Genomic DNA, 21,805 nt, shown 5'->3' with positions numbered 1-21,805 from the left:
TACCATGTAGCCTACTCCCAGGAGCCCTGGGGTGCCAAGGTTGCTCCAGGTAGGATTCTGTTCTGTGTACCCGTTCAACAGGTCTCTGTCTGGGGCCTCTTAGCCATCAACTCTGTCAGCAAAGCATCTCCAAAGATACTGGTTCTCAGAAAAGCTGTCTGTTCACCTCTGACCCCATCCAGGGCGTTATTCTCCTCTTAACTCCTGTCTTCCTGCCCCAAACAGGCATTCTTCCCATTGGTCTCACTCCCTTTTCATTTGGGACAGTGGAAGACGCCAATGCAAAGAGATGGACATTTTTTTCCCTGTATCCTCAAGTCCCCTCCAAAGCAGCTGGCACTGGCTTTAAAACTCTCTGGAATGCATTGGTCTTTAAAAGCCACATCTTTGACTCCCTGCCCTCTCAATGTTATGAATTTTATTGTAAAAATACAACATATCAGGTACACAGTTCCCTGAAGACGAGGTGCCAGGCTCTCTCTGTTCCTTTGGTTTCTCATCAGATCCCAGGGACGTGGGCCAAGGACAAAACAAACCCTCCAGAGGGCTTTCCCAGAGACCCCGGGGCCCACAGGCCTGGCCTCAGTGTGTGACTGCAAACAGACACCAGCACAAGGAGTGGCACAGGCAGTGGGTGTTCTTCTCAAAAGGACCCTCTGTTCTCTCTGTCCCGTTGCGTCCCGGGTGATCTCTTCGTCCCTGAACCCGGCCCTTGGCAGTATGCATGGATGTGTGACCCAATATCTCTCATCAGGTCCTCCAAAGCAGTCACTTTGAAAAATGAAGTAAAGGAAGGATTGTTTCCAAGACAGAGGGAAAACAGCCTCTTCCTTTCAGTTTTAGCTAAGTGGGAAAATGAAATAGGAAAGCTAGATTTCCCGGTGACCATCTTGCCTCCTTTCCCCTTCTTTCCCAGTCTCCTTCCTTTCCCCTTTCCCACCTTGCTTTCTTTTTTCCAAAAGCTTTTATTTAACTAATGATATTAGGAGCTAATGCTTCTTGAGCATGGGCTGTGCGCCAGGCACAATGCTAAATGCTTGGCATTCCTTTTTTAATTTGAATATTATCACCACCCTATGAGGGCTGTAAATCTCATTTTCAGATGAGAAATCTCAGAGGGAGAGGGCTGTGTAGCATCACCTGTATGTGAACTACGTCTCAGGCCATATAAAAGAAAGGGGGTTGAAGTGATAGATGACATGATCCCTGCCCTCCAGGGGCCTGTGGTTGTACAGTAGAGAGAGAAGGGGTGTTGATTGTTCTCAAAGCAGTGCAGGAGGGAGATGGAATAGCAACTGCAAACTTGGCAGGCAGAATCTAACTGGTTCTATTTAATTTCCATTTCCAAAATTTACTCCCCTTTCTGCCCATGTTGTTCCCTTTACCTGACATGGTTTTTCTTGCCAACCCACCTGTTATTTCCCCACTTGAAAACCTCTATTCATCTGAGGTCTAAATCATATATGTTGCCTCCCTAAAGCCTTCCTCCTGTCTCTTCCCAGGCTTAAGTTTTTCACACTGTTACTATCTCAGAGATGGCAACTAACTATCACATTGTGTTTTATACTTTGGGTACAGGGTATCAGATCACAATAAGTTTACTTCTTCATGACTTATAACCTCATGGGAGGCACAAGATATATATATATGCAAGTGAAAGGGCCATATGCATGTTTCCCAAACTGTAGTTTATGAAAAATATCCCATGATCAAAGAGAGAAACTCTGTATTCTGTAACCCTACTTTAAGTATGCAGATTCCATTATCTCATTAGAAACTTTGGAAAATCCTGCAAAAATGAAACCCAGTCAATGTAATGTTTCCTTAAACTTACCCATGGAACTCTTTTTAATGAAATACCTAGCAACATTATCTTGAGTGGTAGTTTTCCATGGAATACAGTTTAGATAATAATTAAATAATAACTCAAAAAAGTGCATAAATGCCAGGTTTCGTGAGTCAGATAGCATGTGCTATCATTTCTAAGGTCGCTGTGGACTGGAATGCTTAGGGAGGACTTCCAGAAAGAGGAAGATCTGAGTCTATCCCTCTAGCAACCAGAGCAGGCTAACTGCTTAGCAAACAACCCCCAGATCTCTGTGGCCAACCCAATAAAAGTTCACTTCCAATGTGGGTCAGTAAGGAAACTGCTCCACATGGTCTTTCAGAACCAAGGCTCCCTCCACCAATGGCTGTACCCTCCTTCAACTCCTTGGAGCCCACTCATTCTGCCAGTGGATGGGAGAAGAGAGAGTGAGAATTGCTTCTGGGAAGTTTTCATGGGCCATGTCTGGAGATGACTCACATCCCTTCAATCAAATTCCATTGAGTAGAGCTCAGTCACATGCCCACTACTAACTGCAAAGGAGATGGGGGAAAATAGTTTAGCAATGTTCTCTGAACAAAGGAGAGAGGACAGATCTTGGGGAGCACCAGCAGCCTCTGCCACACAGACCCCAACTCCAGAGCTACCTATTCCAGTTTACCTGGCAGCTGCACTGGAGTCTAGGCTACAGATCTGCAATAGAGAGGGCTTCTTAATGAAGAAAATATCAGCCAACACAACTGTCCTTCTGTGGATATTTCTACTTCTTGACCCAAGTCTTTGAAACTACTTTTTTTTTTAAATGGAGTTTCACTCTTGTTGCCCAGGTTGGAGTACAATGGTGCAATCTCAGCTCACTGCAACCTCCACCTCCTGGGCTCAAGTGATTCTCCTGCCTCAGCCTCCCACATAGCTGGGATTACAGGTATGTGCCACCACACCCAGTTAATTTCTGTATTTTTAGTAGAGATGGGGTTTCGTCATGTTGGCCAGGCTGGTCTCAAACTCCTGACCTCAGGTGACCTGCTCACGTCAGCTTCCCAAAGTGCTGGGATTACCGGCATGAGCCACTGCGCCAGGCCTGAAACTGCTTTTTAATCTTTCAAGGTGTGGACATCAAGTTTTCCTGCTCTCCTGTAGGAAAATTGTTCTCCAGCAAATTGCCCAAGAACAAGACTGTATTTTTCAATACTTTTCTCCTTTTCTTTTCCATTTGCCCACCTAATTTTCTCCATCTGAGGCCCTGTCAGTGTTCATTCTAAGAGTCAGTCAGCTAGTTGAGTCATCAAAGACTTGTTGCATTCTTACTAAATTGCTCTATCCAAGCATAATTTGTGAAAAGTTAAAGACATAACTCTCATGCAGGTATATAGTGAACACCTGTCAAAGATCCATTTAACTCATTATTGAGGGAACCAGCAAGATGACAAAGATAGGGCAGAAAAGATACAAGAGACCGAAGTACATGTGATCATTGGAAACTAGAAAGCCAGAATAAGGTCACAAAGATGGATGCACAAGTGATTAATGTTCCATAAGGCAATAAAGCCATAATCTTGTGTCTTATCCTTTCTACTAGACAGAAACAACTTACAATTTGATCATCAAATGAATATTTTGCAACTTATTGGTCTTCTAAAGAGCCAGCATCTACTTTGAAGTGGTTGTAACTTTATAAGTAGTAAATATATGTCCCCTTAGAGCACAGAGTGAGCTTGTGAGACAATGATCTCATATGACATTTAAAAGGCACACAGTAACTTTTTGCCCTAGGTTTTGCATATATATATATATATATATATATATATATTTTTTTTTTTTTTTTGAGATGGAGTTTTGCTCTTGTCACCCAGGCTGGAGTGCAATGGCATGATCTCAGCTCACTGCAACCTCTGCCTCCCAGGTTTAAGCAATTCTCCTGCCTCAGCCTCCCGAGTAGCTGGGATTACAGGCATGCACCACCACACCTGACTAATTTTGTATTTTTAGTAGAGACAGGATTTCACTATGTTGGCCAGGCTCGTCTTGAACTCCTGACCTCAGGTGATCTGCACACCTTGGACTCCCAAAGTGCTGGGATTACAGGCATGAGCCACTGCACCCGGCCTGTTTTGCATAATTTTTGAATAGCTTCTACTTGGGGATATGCTGAGTGTGCTGTGCCCTGAAAATCCAGTGATATGTAAAAGAGTTTCCTGAGTTTAATCATTATTAACATATGTGAGACCCTCTGAAAAGAGAAACATACAGCACACTAAGAGAAACCAATAAACTTTGGAAAAATCCAGGAAGACAGAAAGAACAGACAGTGACTTATTGGTCTAAACGAGTGGGGAAGAGGGTCTCACTCAGAGGGTAGAACATGTGTGAAGGCCTTGATGTGGGAAAGAGCATGGTGTGTTTAAGGAATTAAAGCAAGACCAGTGCACTCTGGAGCATCATAGGAAGGCCAGAGTGAGTCAGCACAGGGCTGGACACATAGACAGAGCTGGATCATGTAAAGCCTTGTGGACCATGCTAAATATTTTGGACAATAGTCTACTAGCAATGAGAAGCCATTGAAGGGCTTTTGAGGAGGCAAGTGGCATCACCAGACTTGCACTTTATAAATATAATTTGGGCTGAAGTGAAGGGGGTGAGAGGCCACTTACACAACAGCTACAATAGTCAGGCAAGAAATGGTGGTGGTCGAATGCAGGTGCAGCAGTGAGAATGAAGTAGGAAAGACAGACTCAGATGTTTGAATGGTAGAATGGGCAGAAATTGATTGCTGGATGTGAAGGAAGAGAGAAGGCGGAAGTAAAACAATAACTGCTAGCTTATGGGCTTGGGCAACTAGGTACATACATTTTTCCAGAATAGGCTTCTTGGCCAATTGTAGGGTGAGCAAAGGGATTGGGCATGGTCAGTGTTCCCCTAGTCTACTGTTTGCAAGTTCTCCTTGACCAATGTCTATAGGATGGGAATGGCAGCTACTTAATAAATGCCAGCTTAAAACCTTTGTCTTCTGTGTTCCATCCTTCCCCCAGTTGTCATGAAACATTATGAAAAATGCAAAAAGCCTCTTGTTATTGGCCTAGCTGAAATATACACAGCAAGGTAAGAATTCTCTAGATGTTGGTTTAAAAGCCCTTGTGGCCGGTGGGGATCACTGACTCATTCCAGAGTATATCTTTTTTATATTCTGAGCCAGACTTCTCTGTCTTTGGATTTCCTGCCATTTTGCACAAATGCATCATGCTTTGAGCAACTACGATGTGCTCAGAATTTTGCTTAATGTGCTGCCGACGTTACCTGACTTAAACTATACAACACTGTGAAGCAGGTAGGATTGACAGTCTCATTTTACTGATGAGGAAACTAAGGCTCTGAGAGATAAACTGGCCACTCCCAGGCCATGCTCCTAGTGAATAAATGAATTAGTATTCCAACACAGCTTTTCTGACTTTAAAACCTGCGTTCTCGCTAGCCTAAAGAGAGTACTTCTGAGGTTTAACCTTAGCTATGATATTAGGAAATGATGAAATAAATATCTCAGTCTACAAGAATACTCAAGACTTTTCCATATATGTAGTTACCCTCTCCCCTAAACCCACACACACACACAAATTATACCTCTCAATACATGCAGACTTCAGTTGATGTCATGACTTGCATCCTGTAGAACTCTCTCGACTTTCTCCCATCTTCTCCTATCCCCTCCCCTCCCCCTTACCACCCCTTCACCAACAATATATTTTCCTGTCAAAACATACTTGGTTACATGCAGTGCAACCAAAATTGCTGCTATTAGTCTAATTGAGACAGGGTGATTATAAATAAATTACATGCAGTGCTACTGAAATTGCTGCTATTAGTCTAAATTGAGACAGGGTGATCAGTCATCACCAACTGTGATTTGATTCAGAATGTACTCCACATGGACGGCTACAGAGGCCCTGTGGTCATCTGGTAGCCCAAGGAATGCAAGGCCAGATCCCCAAGAGGCTGGGCGTCAGGCCACAGAGCTCTCTGACCACTGGTAACTGAGAAAGCAAAACTCCTTGCAACCTGGTTGGTTGGGGCCCCTTGGAGGCTGATAATGAACTTCTTAGAAACCAGGAGCTGGAAAGGGTCATGGTTAGAAACCTTCCCACATGGAAGATCTGTATAGTGCATTATATGTGTGTGTGTTCCTGTATACCAATGTGTGAATCTCCTGCTACTTCACTAAAATGATTTGAGATGGATGTTTAATACTATTTTCTTTATTTCTTATTCTAAAAGAAACCCATTTTCACATTCTCACATGAATCTCCTGCTACTTCACTAAAATGATTTGAGATGGATATTTAATACTATTTTTTTTCTTATTCTAAAAGAAACCCATTCTCACATTAGAAAACTTGAAAAGCATAAATAGTTTTCAAGAATACAACTGTTAGTGTTACTAATTTTTCCCACTACCTGGAGGTAACATTTGTTAGAGTTTGGTGTATTTCTTCAATAATTTCATTTATATACTTACACATTTCCTCTGACATAATTGATATATGACATAATTGACATAATTGATAATATCAACTGGGTATACAGTATTACATTAGCTTTTATTTTCACAAGTGGAAAATCTTTAAACCACCTAGGCAAGGTACATGAAAGATAAACAATAAAGGCAAATGGGGGTAAGAACTGTTCATGGATATCTCATTCCTAGAAGCAGCATGATGAAGTGGAAATCCACGGATTGAAGGAATTCTCTTTTCTTCCTGGATTCCTACTTCAGTGCTCAAATCTCAACTTGCCAGCCTAGGCAGGACCACAAAATCCAAATGGAGGTGCTAGTTCTATAGTTTAGGGCCTTTAGGCAAATGGCTCCATGGGCTTTATATTCTTCAAGTCTAGACCAAAATATAGAAATGGACCTTTCTCCAAGGTGCCTTACAGGGTCAAAAGTCTACATATTATCCTTAGGGCCTGGAGAAAAGCTATTCACTACTATTAAATAAGAATGGCAAGTGAGAATGACCATAACAATCAAACCTTAATGACTGACCAATATTACCTTTTTATTTTGAGCCCTGAGTATGGAGATGTGGACAAATAAATGTTCTTTGTTTAGTCCAGTAGACAGGTGTCTTAAATGGTGTGTTATTGATGTTTGGAAAGTAAATCATGGTGCCCAGTTTTATTTTTTTTTAACCACATCATCTCAAACCAACTTATCTTCACCCAATAGAAACGAGGCACAACAGTAGTTTTAAGTCCTCAGATTCCTAAGCTTTCTAATATGTAATTAATGATTAAAAACCATTCAGTGCTCTAGGGAAAGGAAGAGTTATACTTTTTAATAACCATGTTATAAAATCTTTTCTAAGCAGAGTAATCACATTATTTATCTGGGATTTAGCTTTGGAGTAAAAAAAAAATATGTAGTAGTTTTACTTCACTTTTCAAGTGTGAAACATTTGGATGTTTCTATTTTTCAAAATATATTCCAGGAAATAAACTAATTAACTCCTTTCCTCCCTCCCTTCCTTTCTTCCAGCAAGTGTCTGTAGTTTTTTCCTGTGTGCCAGAATCAATGCCGCAGATTCTCAGAAGAAATTACATTATATTACATTGCCCCCTGTGTCTTTACAATTACTGGTAGGCCCTGATATATATATATATATATAGAGAGAGAGAGAGAGAGAGCGAACTCTCCCAAAACAGAAATTCAACCAATCAAGCAACCAAAACAAAAACAATATCTAAAAATCAGGGAATATTTCTCTTTTTAAAAGGCTCGTTAAACATTACACTCTGTGATATAAGCTTTTGTTTTGAATTCACTACTGCCTTGGTTTGGAGGGACAGTGGAGCAGAGAAATTGTGAGCTAAAGTGGTGGATGGCGTGGCTTACTGGGAAAGGCTTGGAAGAACCACAGCAGAGTTCTACGGAAATGACATCAGTCTCTTGTCTTACCAAAATTTAGACTGCAATCAACTGTTTTTGGAAAATTGTCTTTCAATCAGTTGGAATCCCATTTCCACCCCAAACACTCAAAGACACACTTAGCCTCTTTTCACTCGGAAATGTGCTGCTTACAAATCATTGGGAAAAGGCTGCCTGTGAGTCAGCTTCAGAGGAGATGCCATTATCATCCTTTTTAAGTCCTGAGACAGACTCTCAGTTAGCTAGGCCCCTGCCAGATTGTAAAGGCTGACAATTACTGATGGTGATCCAAATCCCAGCCTCACCTTCACTATGGCTCCACTTCTCTGAACCACCATTTATTCCGGAAAGAACAGGATAATCATACTTGTCAAACTTGCAAGTTTGTTGTGAGAATTATATGTAAAATCAATTCCTAGTACGCACAAACTGGCACATAGTATGTATTTAATCAATGGTATTTTTAAAAATTGCAAGAGCAATAAGCAAGTGCCTGCTTGTCTATCAAGAAATTGAAAGGTAGAGCTAGACACAAACCTTAATCAGGAATTAAATGGATATTGTATATCTTCATCACAGACATCCATCCTATGAACTTTGCCTAATTTAGCAAGTGTGTCAGTCAGATATGCTGTAGATAAGGTTTCTTTAAGAACAGATCATGCACATTGGAATCCACAGGAAGGAGGCTCATGCTAAATCAAAGGAGTTACTAATAAGGTGTCACTCACAATATCTGATAGGAGAGCTAAGTTTAACTGAGACTTTAGTTTTAGAGTATAACCAAGGGAAGGAGACATGCACTGTCATGGCTTGAGAGCCCCCATTCAAAGCATTCATAAAGGTACCAGACCTCTTCCTATGAAGCCTTGAAAAATCAGGTGTCTCTTTTCTCCTAGGGTTTTAAAGATCCTGTGTACCGTGCAAGACGGAAGCAGTTTGCTGACATTGCCTACAACTACCGCCAGTAAGTCTGCCTTGCTTGTTGGGGGGGAAGAGAGAAAAACACACCCCTAGCCTGCTTCTCCCTTGCCCTCATCCAGTTGAGGATGGAAGATACCAGCATGAAGAGTCCTGCCTTCTGTGTGTGCATGTGTTCACGTGCGTGCGTGTATGTGTGTGTGTGGGTGTGTTTAAACCCTCCCTTTAATAACACACGATAAAAAACGATTGCTGCTAGACAAAACAAAATTACCCACTGTGATGGGGCCCTGCTCTCTCCCAAGCTTTGTTGTCTAATTACGCAGTGGTGTCTGCAGTAATTAGAAAAGGCCTTGGTCCTGAATAAAACAGCCTCCGGTCTTCTCTACATTAAACAGGGAAGAAGGAAAAAGAGAATCATTTACATTCAAGAAGGAGCTGGCTGCTTTACTGAAATAATGAATCATTCAAGATTTCAGGCCAGCCAAACTTCAGCTTTCTACTTTTATCTGATCTGACCCAGCTGTGAAGGACAATTTTAGGATTTTTTTTTTTTTTTTTTTTCCTGTCTGGGGTTCTGTGTTCCTCCCCTACCCTATTTTAGCCAAAAGGAAATTCAAATATCAAACATGTTTGAGAAGACAACAGCTTTGCTCCTTTGAGTCTTAAGGAATTACAGAAATGCCACCATGGGAAACTTAGTATTTTGACAAGTGCTGTTACTGAGTTAAGGGACTAAGAAAAGACATGCACAAGAAGAAACGTAAAATTTGTCCAGAATGCTCATGGCATAGTACTTTGACAGCTTTGATAGAATCTCAGGGAGATGGAGAAGATGATGGGCCTTTCTATACTGAATACAAAGTTACTTTCAACATGGAAAAACCTCCAGAAAAAGAGAGAGAAAGTTTTTTTCTGAATGACTTTTGGTAGTAGAAGGATTCAAAAATGTGCTGTCTTTAGTCAGATCTAAGCCCACCTGGGCCTTGGATCCTGCTGAGCAGGATTCACAGAAGACGGTGACCTCCCTCTCCTGACCCCACCTTTGCCCCAGCACAGTCAGGTGGACACCATCAAAGTGGGTACAGGCAAGAGTCCTTCAGATAGTCAGCAATAACAGATCATACTTATTATCTTCTTGCTATGTGTCTGGGGGCTTTGGTGAATGCTTTGTATATATCATTTTGTTTAGCCTCAATAATAATAACTTCTCATTTTTCAGATGGGGAAATCAAAGCTTACAAAGGCTAAGTAAGTTGCCAACATCATGTAGCTAGTATGTGACATAATCAGGTTTTAAACTCAGGTTTGTTGAATTCTAAGGGTATTTTTAGCCACTCTTCTGAGTGTCTGGGGACTCCTAGAGTCTAGAGACCGCACTTCATATAATCAAGGAGGAGGTGCTTAGAAAGTACATTCACTTACTTCTGGGTTGCTGGGGTTTGGGGAGAGCGGAGACAGATCCTCCTCAACCTCCTTCTCACAGAAATGTGAAACCTTATGAAGAAGAGTGAAATTGGTGAATCACCTCACAATCCTGGATGTTAATCAGTTAAATTGGTTATTGAAAATCATCTATAGATGGCTGGACTCTCAGAAGTACGTTAAAATTTTTTAGTCAATTTCTCAACTTTTATAGATGAATCCCACATGATTAACTAACTGATGTGCCGAAGGTCATGTAGCTAGTAAAGGGCTCGCCTTTTTAAAAAATTCAAAGCCTATTTCAGACTTTACTTTATCTCATCTCATTTAAGCTTTCGGTGCTGTTTTTACCATGTCTTTCTTCTTCAAAATAGACTCTTACTTCAGAGTCTGGTATAGTTCATCTTTGTTTTTTTTTTTTGCAGATTCTATTTTGTGAATTTGCCTACTTGTTAAGTGTATTTGTGACCCCAAAATCGATACTCACTGGACATTTTCACAGAGTGAAATTTCCCAGACTTGCACAGAGAGGAGAAAAAATTTGATTCTACTGAGGTGTATATCTCCAACTGAGGTCAAACAAGGCAACACTCCACCTTTCTGTTTCTACCCTCATTTTGTCAATATGTGTCCTTTACATGGTCGGTTTAGTGTCACATTTTTAACATTTTTGTGCTTTCATTTGTGATTTTGCTTTTTAAAAATTGACCAAGGTCTCACTCAGTTAGGAAGCGGCAGAGTTAGTTAGTTAGTTAGTTTTGTTTTCCATTTGCTTGGTAGATCTTCCTCCATCCCTTTATTTTGGGCCTATGTGTGTCTCTGCACGTGAGATGGGTCTCTTGAATACAGCACACTGATAGGTCTTGACTCTTTATCCAATTTGCCAGTCTGTGTCTTTTAAATGGAGCATTTAGCCCATTTACATTTAAGGTTAATATTGTTATGTGTGAATTTGATCCTGTCATTATCATGTTAGCTGGTTATTTTGCTCATTAGTTGATACAGTTTCTTCCCAGAATCAATGGTCTTTACAATTTGGCATGTTTTTGCAGTGGCTGGTACCAGTTGTTCCTTTCCATGTTTAGTGCTTCCTTCAGGAGCTCTTTTAGGGCAGGCCTGGTGATGACAAAATCTCTCAGCATTTGCTTGTCTGTAAAGGATTTTATTTCTCCCTCACTTATGACGCTTAGTTTGTCTGGATATGAAATTCTGAGTTGAAATTTCTTTTCTTTAAGAATGTTGAATATTGGCCCCCACTCTCTTCTGGCTTGTAGAGTTTCTGCCGAGAGGTCAGTTGTTAGTCTGATGGGCTTCCCTTTGTGGGTAACCTGACCTTTCTCTCTGGCTGCCCTTAACATTTTTTCCTTCATTTCAACTTTGGTGAATCTGACAGTTATGTGTCTTGGAGTTGCTCTTCTCGAGGAATATCTTTGTAGCATTCTCTGTATTTCCTGAATTTGAATGGTGGCCTGCCTTCCTAGGTTGGGGAAATTCTCCTGGATAATATCCTGAAGTGTGTTTTCCAACTTGGTTCCATTCTCCCCGTCACTTTCAGGTACACCCATCAGACGTAGATTTGGTCTTTTCACATAGTCCCATATTTCTTGGAGGCTTTGTTTGTTTCTTTTTACTCTTTTTTCTCTTAACTTCTCACTTCATTGCATTCATTTGATCTTCCATCACTGATACCCTTTCTTCCAGTTGATTGAATCGGCTACTGAAGCTTGTGCATTCATCACGTAGTTCTCGTGCCATGGTTTTCAGCTCCATCAGGTCATTTAAGGACTTATCTACAGTGTTTATTCTAGTTAGCCATTCATCTAATCTTTTTTCAAGGTTTTTAGCTTCTTTGTGATGGGTTCGAACTTCCTCCTTTAGCTCAGAGAAGTTTTATCGTCTGAAGCCTTCTTCTCTCAACTCGTCAAAGTCATTCTCTGTCCAGCTTTGTTCCGTTGCTGGCGAGGAGCTGTGTTCCTTTGGAGGTGGAGAGGTGCTTGGATTTTTAGAATTTTCAGCTTTTCTGCTCTGTTTTTTCCCCATCTTTGTGGTTTTATCTACCTTTGGTCTTTGATGATGATGACGTACAGATGGGGTTTTGGTGTGGATGTCCCTTCTGTTTGCTAGTTTTCCTTCTAACAGTCAGGACCCTCAGTTGCAGGTCTGTTGGAGTTGGCTGGAGGTCCACTGCAGACCCTGTTTGCCTGGGTATCATCAGCAGAGGCTGCAGAACAGAGAATATTGCTGAACAGCAAATGTTGCTGCCTGATCATTCCTCTGGAAGCTTCGTCTCAGAGGGGTACCTGGCCATGTGAGGTGTCAGTCTGCCCCTACTGGGGGATGCCTCCCAGTTAGGCTACTCGGGTGTCAGGGACCCACTTGAGAAGGCAGTCTGTCTGTTCTCAGATCTCAAACTCCATGCTGGGAGAACTACTACTCTCTTCAAAGCTGTCAGACAGGGACATTTAAGTCTGCAGAGGTTTCTGCTGCCTTTTGTTTGGCTATGCACTGCCCCCAGAGGTGGAGTTTACAGAGGCAGGCAGGCCTCCTTGAGTGTGGTGGGCTCCACCCAGTTCGAGCTCCCCGGACTTTTAAAAATAATGACTTTTAAACTACAGTTTGCATCAGAGTCACCTGGGGAGCTTACTAGAATCCATATACATGAGACTTCCCTTCCCCAAGAGATTCAGGATCTATGTGGCCTGGCATATGTACTTGAACAAGCTCAGTGTAGAGAAGGTATAAGGCATTTTATACCTTAGCATGGATTTATATATTTATTTTCTCTCCTTCGTTCCAATATTTATTTATTGTCCTTGATCTAGAACTTATTTATTTAGTTTTTTAATTGACAAAAATTGTACATATTTATGGTGTACAACATGATGTTTTGATATATGTATACAATGTGTAATCTTACTTAGCATGTATTTAAATACCTTTATAACTTCCCAGGAGCAGAAATATCAAGCCCAATAAGTGCATGCCTACCAAACAAAGGGGATCTCAGATTCGTGGCCTACATATTAAATCCAGTTTAGCCCACTGGTATAATTGCTTTAGTTAACACCATAAAAATACACTGTGTTGCTTTAACTGAACTTAGATGCCCTGGTTTAGAAAGGGAATGTATTCTCCTGCCAGCTCCCATTCTCCTTATTGCCAATCTCTGCAACTTTACAACTTTGTGATACCTGACTTGCCCATGCAGGTAAGTGAATTTCCACCCTAGGTAAGCAATTAGAGAATTAGAAGAGTAGAAAAACCAAGTGATTTCCTGAAAGTGAGAGCAAATCCTCATTTCAGCCTGTATCATTGCTTAACCAAATAACTCTTTCATGTGGGAAATCAAAACAATAATGTTTCCTATATCAAGATGTGGAATTTTTCTCTTTCAAATAATGTATGGAATTCACTGTAGCAAGTGATGGCAGCGCACAGGTTCTGGTCCCCGACTCCCTCTGCTAACCTAACCCGCATTCTGCTGTGCCCCTGCCCTGCTTGAGACACCTATTTTGTGCCTGTATTCTAGTGGGCAGCCAATCCCTCGAGTGGAATACATGGAGGAAGAAAAGAAAACATGGGGCACGGTGTTCAAGACTCTGAAATCCTTGTATAAAACCCATGCTTGCTATGAGTACAATCACATTTTTCCACTTCTTGAAAAGTACTGTGGCTTCCATGAAGATAACATTCCCCAGCTGGAAGACGTTTCTCAATTCCTGCAGAGTAAGTCCACATCAGGGTCAATGGCCCTGCATAAAGTTGGGGGAGGATTGAGGCAGAGGAGAGGGAAGGGAAAGACAAGTACGTGGAGGCAAGTATGAAAGCATGTGCTTGTAGAAATGCAGGTTGATTCCTCCAGGAAAAACTCAGTTTCACTGCGCTCTGCCTTCCCTCCAGCCTCTACTGTATTTATCCACTTTCATTCAATCAAACACCTGAGGCTGTGGATTTTGCTGTGTACCTGTCCCTGAAAAGTATTTTCTTTCACACTTAAAGCCCAAGGCGCTTCACTGAGGTTTTTTTTTGTTTTGTTTTTTGTTTTTTGTTTTTTGTTTTTTTTTGCCCTGTAGTTCCTGCTGTGTTATGAGTTAGGAGTGTGTGTTTGTGTAAGAAATGTGCTATTTTCAGGGATGGCGCCAAGAGCCCTGAGCTCTAAGTCTGTGCATCTGGTATGAATCCTGCCTTCGATCCTCTCCAGCTGAGTAAACCTGCCTCAGTTTTGTCATCTGTCAAATGGACACTGTATCAACTCTTTAGCTTTTCCCATAGGGAAATTATGAGAATGAAGTAAGGTGCTGCATATGAAAACAACCAGCACAGTCTTGCATATACAGCAGGTATTCAGTGAATTTGGACTGAATTGAAATCTGAGTAGCTGAATAGATAAGTACATTGAGTCGCAAGCCTCTCTGCACAGTATATCCAGGTGAAATGGGTGTTATTCTTTCTGCCAAGAGGATGGTAATTTAGCAAAAACAAAATAATGAACTAGCACGTATTGAACACCTACTGTGTGCCAGGTAGAATAAGCAGAAGTGGGGAGACAGACTACAGGTTACAAAATTTTCTATATATCAGAGCTGTGCAGAGATGGACCACTGTGGGGGCAATGAGCCAGGGAAATTACTTGGCAGGAAGGGAAGATGTAGCCCAGACAGTTTGGGGGTGAGCTAGATGACCTTTTGGGTCCCTTCCATTAGAAAGTCTTTGCTTCTTAGATAAAGAATGGAGTAAGGGTCCAAGCAGAGTGTGCTTCAGCCTGAAGACACAGAGAACATGGGGGCAAGAGGCAAGGGGACCTCAAAGGCTTCTGTAGCTAATTACTTCCATTGCCATGGCCAATAATAAGAATAATAAAACAGTAATACTTGCAGTTGGGAAGCTACATAATAGTAATTAAGAGAACAGACTTTGAAGCTAGACTGCCTGTGGCTGTGACCTTGAATAAAACCTTTAACCTATCTGTCCCAGCTTTCCCATCTGTAAAGTGGGCATAATAAAAGTGTCTACTTCACAGGGCTATTGTGGGGATTAGTAGCATATCTAAAGTAGCTTAAAAGAGTGTCTTACATACAGTAGGTCATATATAGTGTTAGCTATTATTACCATTATCACTGTCATTGTCCTTATCCTCCAAAGTTTGGAACAAATTGAGAGACAGATAGAGGAACCATAGAGATGGTGATCAGAGGTCAGCTTTAAAATTGAGCGATTTAGAGAATGTGACATAGATGTGCACACAAATGGACTTGCTAATATTTTACCCCTTAATTAGGTAAACTTACCTGCCAATTCATGGAGCATAGTCCATTGCATGGCCAAGAGCAGACTGGAATGAGGTCCTGTGTGAGCAATCAAGAGAGAAAGGACAGTACAGAAAGAGTTAAATTGACAATATTCATGTTCTCTTCCCAAATGCTCCAGTCAGACAGGTCACTGCTACTCATGGGGTGGACTGTGTGAGGTGCAGTACAGAAGCTGGAAGCACTCTATCCATACTCTTCCCTTCTGGGAAATGAGGTACAAATACCCTCTTCACTCTAGAAGCAGGAGAAGTAGGGAATAATTGTTCCACCCTAACAAATGGTAATGAAAGCTAAATTTATTGCATGTTTCCAGTGTGCTAGGCTCTGTGCTAAGTACTTTGTGTTCATTAGCTCTTTTTATTCTTGGAACATCTCTAAGAAGTATCTATCCACATTATGCAGATGAGGAAACTGAGGCTCAGAAATGGGAATTTACTTGATCCAGATCACCTAGCTAGAAAGCAGCGAGGCGGACATCTGAAGCCAAGTCTGCCTAGTGTCAGAGCCTATGTCCCTGGGCAGTTATGTGTACTACTCCACTACCTGAAGGTCTCCTAGTGCCTCTGACTCAGTGGTGATGAGCTTTGAGTTTTCTTTCTTCTTTGCATCCCAGCTTGCACTGGTTTCCGCCTTCGACCTGTGGCCGGCCTGCTTTCCTCTCGGGATTTCTTGGGTGGCCTGGCCTTCCGAGTCTTCCACTGCACACAGTACATCAGACATGGATCCAAGCCCATGTATACCCCCGAACCGTGAGTACTGTCCTCCAGCTACCAGTTGCCAGGCACAATGAGCGCCATCTTTTCCTGCTGCAGGAATGAGGTTTGGGTTCATTGCTGGCTGGCCCACAGGACTAGTTGTCTAGATTGTTTCCTGGTAGTACTAAAAACAACTCATCTATCCTGGAGATTTGCTCCATCCAAGTAGATAGACTAGACTGATTGGAGATTTGGGCATCCTGTGATCCAATAATTCAGAACTCCCTTGGCAGTAAGAATGAGAGATCCCAATCAAGTTCCAAAGTCAAAGCTACGAAGTTGCAAATGAGAACAGGAATGGGTGGCAGCCAAGCTATCTCAATAGCTCCTAAGTATACATCTAGATTACTCTTATCTTTCTTTGCCTAGATTGTGTATTGGGTAGAGGTAGAGAATTGCAGCCATTATGCTTCTTACTTGGGTGTTTCGTTATCCCCTTAGTCTGATAAAATTTATGCAACTTATAAAAAATTTTTTAGAACATCCAAAATTGTTTTTCCTTGCCCATAAAGTTCATTGCCACAAATCCAAACAGACCTGTCCCAAATGGACATAGAGCATAAAGTGTTAAATAAATGTAGGTTTTCTTCCCTCACTGCTGTCCACCTCCAGACTAAGAGAAGAGCAGCACTGTTTTTGTTTTAGTTCCCAGTGGAGTAGCTGAGCATATTGTATCTGCCCAGGGAAGTCAATACCAGGGAGAAGACAGGATGAGAAGTGTTCATGACTCATAGCTCACTTAGGTATATGGGAGCATGTCCACAGGAATATTAGCTCTTCTACCCTGTACCCCACTGGTCATACTCTTAAGACCCTTGGCTGCTGTACCCTGCCCTGTACCTGTCTCTTTTTTTTCCTTCCTTTTCTTCTTTTTATCTTGTACCTTGCCTTTTCTGATCCCAACCTCTGCATATCACTTATTCCTGGGAGATAGATCATAAGCCTAAAAGAGTTATTTCCTTTCTTTCTGCCCATTCCTCATGTAGAAAGACTGAGTCTGCCTTGGCTTAAACCTCCTCCCCTCCAAGCTCTCTGTGCTTTCTGTCTTTCAGTGACATCTGCCATGAGCTGTTGGGACATGTGCCCTTGTTTTCAGATCGCAGCTTTGCCCAGTTTTCCCAGGTAAGGAATGGATTTTTTAGCCTTCTAATTATAGGTCTGTGACCTGAATTTCTCAAATGAGCTGAGCCCAGGGAGGGGCCCTCATGCCCTCTGCAAGAGTGGAAACCAGGTACAGTTCTATGATCCCATCTGAAATGGGTGTGTAGTTCTGGGAAGCTAAATACCCATTTCGGAGATCAAGCATGGGGTTGGTGAATCACTCATCCTCTGAATCATATGTGTGTTCTTCAATGTACTAATCTCATTTTTCCTGCTAGAGCCTTTCATCCATGAAAGCCTTCCTGATTCCCATGCAGGAACTACCTCACCTTCTTCCAATCTCTTAGTACATTCCCCTCACCTTTTCAGGGCCGTTGCAACTTTCTACCTTGCCAGGCAGTTATTTGTGTATACGCTTGAATTAAGTGAGGTGACATTTGCCAAGAATCCAATGCTGATACCCTGACTTAGTTAACAAAGAAAAAAAATGCGCTGAATATCTTATCACCATCATCAAAGCTGCAACCCTGCAACCTAGAATTTCATTCATCTTTCACAGTGGTTAACAAGCTCAAAAGCTTTTCTTTTTCTTTTTCTTTTTTTTTTTTTTTTTTTAAGGCAAGGTCTCACTCTGTCACCCAGGCTGGACTGGAGTGCAGTGGTATAATCATGGTTCACTGCAGCCTCAGACTTCTGGGCTCAAGCAATCCTCCCACCTCAGCCTCCTGAGTGGCTGGGACTACAAGCACAAGCTTTCATGCCTGGCTGATTTTTTTAATTTTTGTAGAGACAGAGTCTCACTGTGTTGCCCAGGCTGACCTCAAACTCTTGGCCTCAATTCTCCCACCTCAGCCTTCCAAAGTGCTAAGATTACAGGCAAGAGCCACCACACCTGTCCAAAAGAGAAAGTTTTGGGCTGAGTAAAATAATGCTACTAATTCTCTCCAGGCACTGAGAGGCAGCCTAAAACCATGGTTTGGTAGCTGGGATCATGAGAAGGTTGAATGGTGTTCTGATGTACTGAGGCTCCAACCCTGCCACTAACCAGCTGTGTGACCTGGGGTTACATTATCAGCCACCCTGTGCTTCAGTTTTAATAAATGTGGATCAGTCAGAAGCCCTCTCCACCAGCCATCTTCCTCGCAAAGAAGCATGAGGATCAAATGGAATGACCTATGAGCAAATGCTGAGCCAAGTATTGGGATTTCAGAATAATGGGATTGTGTGTGAATTTAATGGGCATTTTCCCTCAGCTGGAAGAAATAAACATTCCCACTGTCAAATAAAGAAGCTACCACTAAATATTTGAAACAAACAAACAAAATGTGGAATTTATCGCTTGCTAAGTGAGGGAAAACTGTACTTGTAAGATGCAGCCTCTCTAAACAAAAGGAAAAATTACTTTTATGTGAGGTTTGGGGAATTATGGAGTTCAAAGATCGTTGGACTTTTGGAAGTGGAAGTGTTTAGGGATTAGTTGAACTTTAACTGTAGAAGCATCACCAATGACATTCAGAAGTGTGGTTACTGCTGCCAAGATATCTTTGATTGCTTGGGACGGTTTTAAAATCTGGATTTGTTCCTATGGCCAAAAAAGAATCAGATTTTTCCTTGAAGAATAGGAACCTTTTATTCTTACCACCAGAAGCTAGTTTACAAAGTCAGATGCTAAGTGGCAGTCCTCCTTAAGCCATTTCCACTTTGGGGAACCCCACAGAAGAGTGGACAGTTGCTCAAGTCAACAAACAGGAGCTCCTGGGGCATCAGTGTCACATGGTTCCAACTTTGATCTGGACAGTTCCAAGGCAGTGAGTCATGTTGAATGTTTCCTGAGAACATTCCTTTTTGATCAGAGACAGGACTTGCTTCCCACTATAGTACAGGATGGAGTGGGGCTGGAGCACAGGGAATGTTGGGCCCCCCTTGTTGTAGGCAAGCTCTAGGCTCACGAAGAATGGTGACTAAGAGAACAAGGCGCCGTTTTGGTCTTGGATTTATCAGTGGTTTCTAGTTGAATTTAGAGAACAGATCCAGGCCAAGAATTTGAATTTGGTTCACTCTAAATCAGAAAGTATTTTATAAGCCTAATCCGAACCAGGCTCTGGACTTGGCCCAGGGAGTGATATAGAGATGCAGACCATGTAGCTTCTTGCTTCAAAGCGGGTCTAACCATACTCTTCATCCCTGTCTAAACCCACTCCTCTGGTGATCTCACTCAATTTCATGGCTTTAAATACCATCTCTACTCTGATGATGGACACATTTTTACATCTGCAGCCAAGACTTCCATCCCCAAATTCAGACTTACATATTGAACTGCCTATTCAACATCTCCCCTTGGATGTCTATGAGACATCTCTATCATCCTGTCCAAAACTGAGTTCTGGATCTTCCTTCCCAAACCTTCGCCAGCACAGCTTTTTCTACATCAGTTCATAGGAACTCCGCCCTTCCAGCTGATCAAACCATAAGCACTTTGGGACATTACCAACTCCTTTCTCTCTTAAGCCCACAACCAATCTTTCAGAAAATCCTGTGTGTTCTACCTTCAAAATATGTGTAGAGTCTGACCATTTCAATTATGTCTACTGCTACCAATTTGGTCTCAGCCACTATCATTTCTCATCCCGGTGACTGCGGTAGCCTCCTCACTGGCCCCCTCTAGTAGTCTCTACCCTGGCCCCCTCCAGTCTCCTGGTGTCCTGTCTACCCTCCACCTCTCCAGTCTCCTGGTGTCCCGTTAACCTTCAACCTCTCAGTGCCCTGGTGTTGTGTCTACACTCAGCCTCTCCAGTCTCCATGTGTTCTATCTACACTCAGCCTCTCCAGTCTCCTTGTGTTCTGTCTACCCTCCACCTCTCCAGTCTCCTGGTGTCCCGTTAACCTTCAACCTCTCAGTGCCCTGGTGTTGTGTCTACACTCAGCCTCTCCAGGCTCCTGGTGTCCTGTTTACCCTCTACCTCTCCAGTCTCCTGGTGACCTGTCTACCCTCAACCTCTCCAGTCTCCTGGTGTCCTTCTACCCTCCGCCTCACCAGTGTCCTGGTGTCCTGTCTACCCTCCACATCCCCAGTCTCCTGGTGTCCTGTCTACACTCAACCTTTCCAGTCTCCTGGTGTCCTGTCTACCCTCCACCTCACCAGTGTCCTGGTGTCCTGTCTACCCTCCACATCCCCAGTCTCCTGGTGTCCTGTCTACACTCAACCTCTCCAGTCTCCTGATGTCCTGTGTACACTCAGCCTATCCAGTGTCCTGGTGTTCTGTCTACCCTCCACCTCTCCAGTCTCCTGGTGTCCTGTCTACACTCAGCCTCTCTAGTGTCCTGGTGTCCCGTCTACCCTCCATCTCTTCAGTCTCCTGGTATCCTGTCTACCCTCCACCTCTCCAGTCTCCTGGTGTCCTGTCTACACTTAACCTCTCCAGTCTCCTGGTGTCCTGTCTACCCTCCACCTCTCCAGTCTCCTGGTGTCCCGTCTACACTCAGCCTTTCTAGTGTCCTGGTGTCCCATCTACCCTCCATCTCTTCAGTCTCCTGGTATCCTGTCTACCCTCCACCTCTCCAGTCTCCTGGTGTCCTGTCTACACTTAACCTCTCCAGTCTCCTGGTGTCCTGTCTACCCTCAACCCCTTCAGTCTCCTGGTTCCCTGTCTACCCTCCAGTCTCCTGGTGTCCTTCTCTACCCTCAACCCCTACCATCTCTTGGTGTCCTGCCTCTACCCTCAACTCCTACCATCTATTCTCACACAGCAGCCAGAAGGAGCACTTGATAACACAAGTGAGATCATGACCATCTATCTGCTCATTACCCTGCAATAGCTTCCATTTCACTGAAAGGAAAAACTCAAGCCCTAAAACATCTAAAAATATTCTACATGATCTGGCTCTGGATCCCTCTTTGATATCACCTGCCACTGCCCCCTCACTAATTCTTCTCCAGCCACATTGGTTCCTCCCTGTTTCTTGACCCAAACAACACTGCCTTTTCTTGGGAAAGAAATACAAGCTTTTGCACTGGCTATATGCTTGGTCAACAGTGTGCTTCCCTTATGTGTCAGTATAACCAACAACCCCACTTCCTTGAAGTCTGCTCAAATATCACCTTCTCAATGATGCTTACCCTGGAACCCTATTTAAAATCGAAGTCTCCCCTCGATCCCCTGGAGCTCTTAGTCCCTCTTGTTTATTTCTCCTTTTGTTTCTTCTTTCCAAAGAACTTATATTCTTCTAACATAGTTATGTATATGTTCATTATTTATTGTCTGTCTCCACTAAAATTCACAAGATATCTTTACTGATTTTATACACTGCCTGGCGCATCGAATAAACTTAATGAATATTTTGAGAATGAATTAATGTATACAGTAGGAAAGACACAAACACACAAGGCAGGCTGCAGTAAGTGCTGTAAAAGAGACAAAGAGACAGTAGAGGAATTCTGCAACAGAAGCTGTGGTAAGAATTAATCTATGACGTGTTAGACTCTCCAGCTATATATATGCCTGGACTGATGTCACCACTTATCTGCAGTTCTCCTGTGATGTTTCCAGGGTAC

General features: G+C 42.6%; 1 protein-coding gene across 1 annotated transcript in view; it reads left to right on the top strand.

Moving 5' to 3' along the window:
- PAH (phenylalanine hydroxylase) overlaps window positions 1-21,805 on the top strand; it is a 105,404-nt gene that overhangs the window by 74,574 nt on the left and 9,025 nt on the right. Inside the window, exons 6-9 of the mRNA XM_003269933.3 lie at window positions 8,642-8,709; window positions 13,618-13,814; window positions 16,011-16,146; window positions 17,205-17,274. Of these exons, the coding sequence (XP_003269981.1) occupies window positions 8,642-8,709; window positions 13,618-13,814; window positions 16,011-16,146; window positions 17,205-17,274 (471 nt within the window). The remainder of the gene's footprint in view (window positions 1-8,641; window positions 8,710-13,617; window positions 13,815-16,010; window positions 16,147-17,204; window positions 17,275-21,805) is intronic.

Source organism: Nomascus leucogenys, chromosome 10 (assembly GCF_006542625.1).
Source record: "Nomascus leucogenys isolate Asia chromosome 10, Asia_NLE_v1, whole genome shotgun sequence".
Lineage (NCBI taxonomy): Eukaryota > Metazoa > Chordata > Mammalia > Primates > Hylobatidae > Nomascus > Nomascus leucogenys.
Note: the sequence above shows the minus strand (reverse complement) of the source record. Positions and strands in the feature narration are given on the sequence as shown.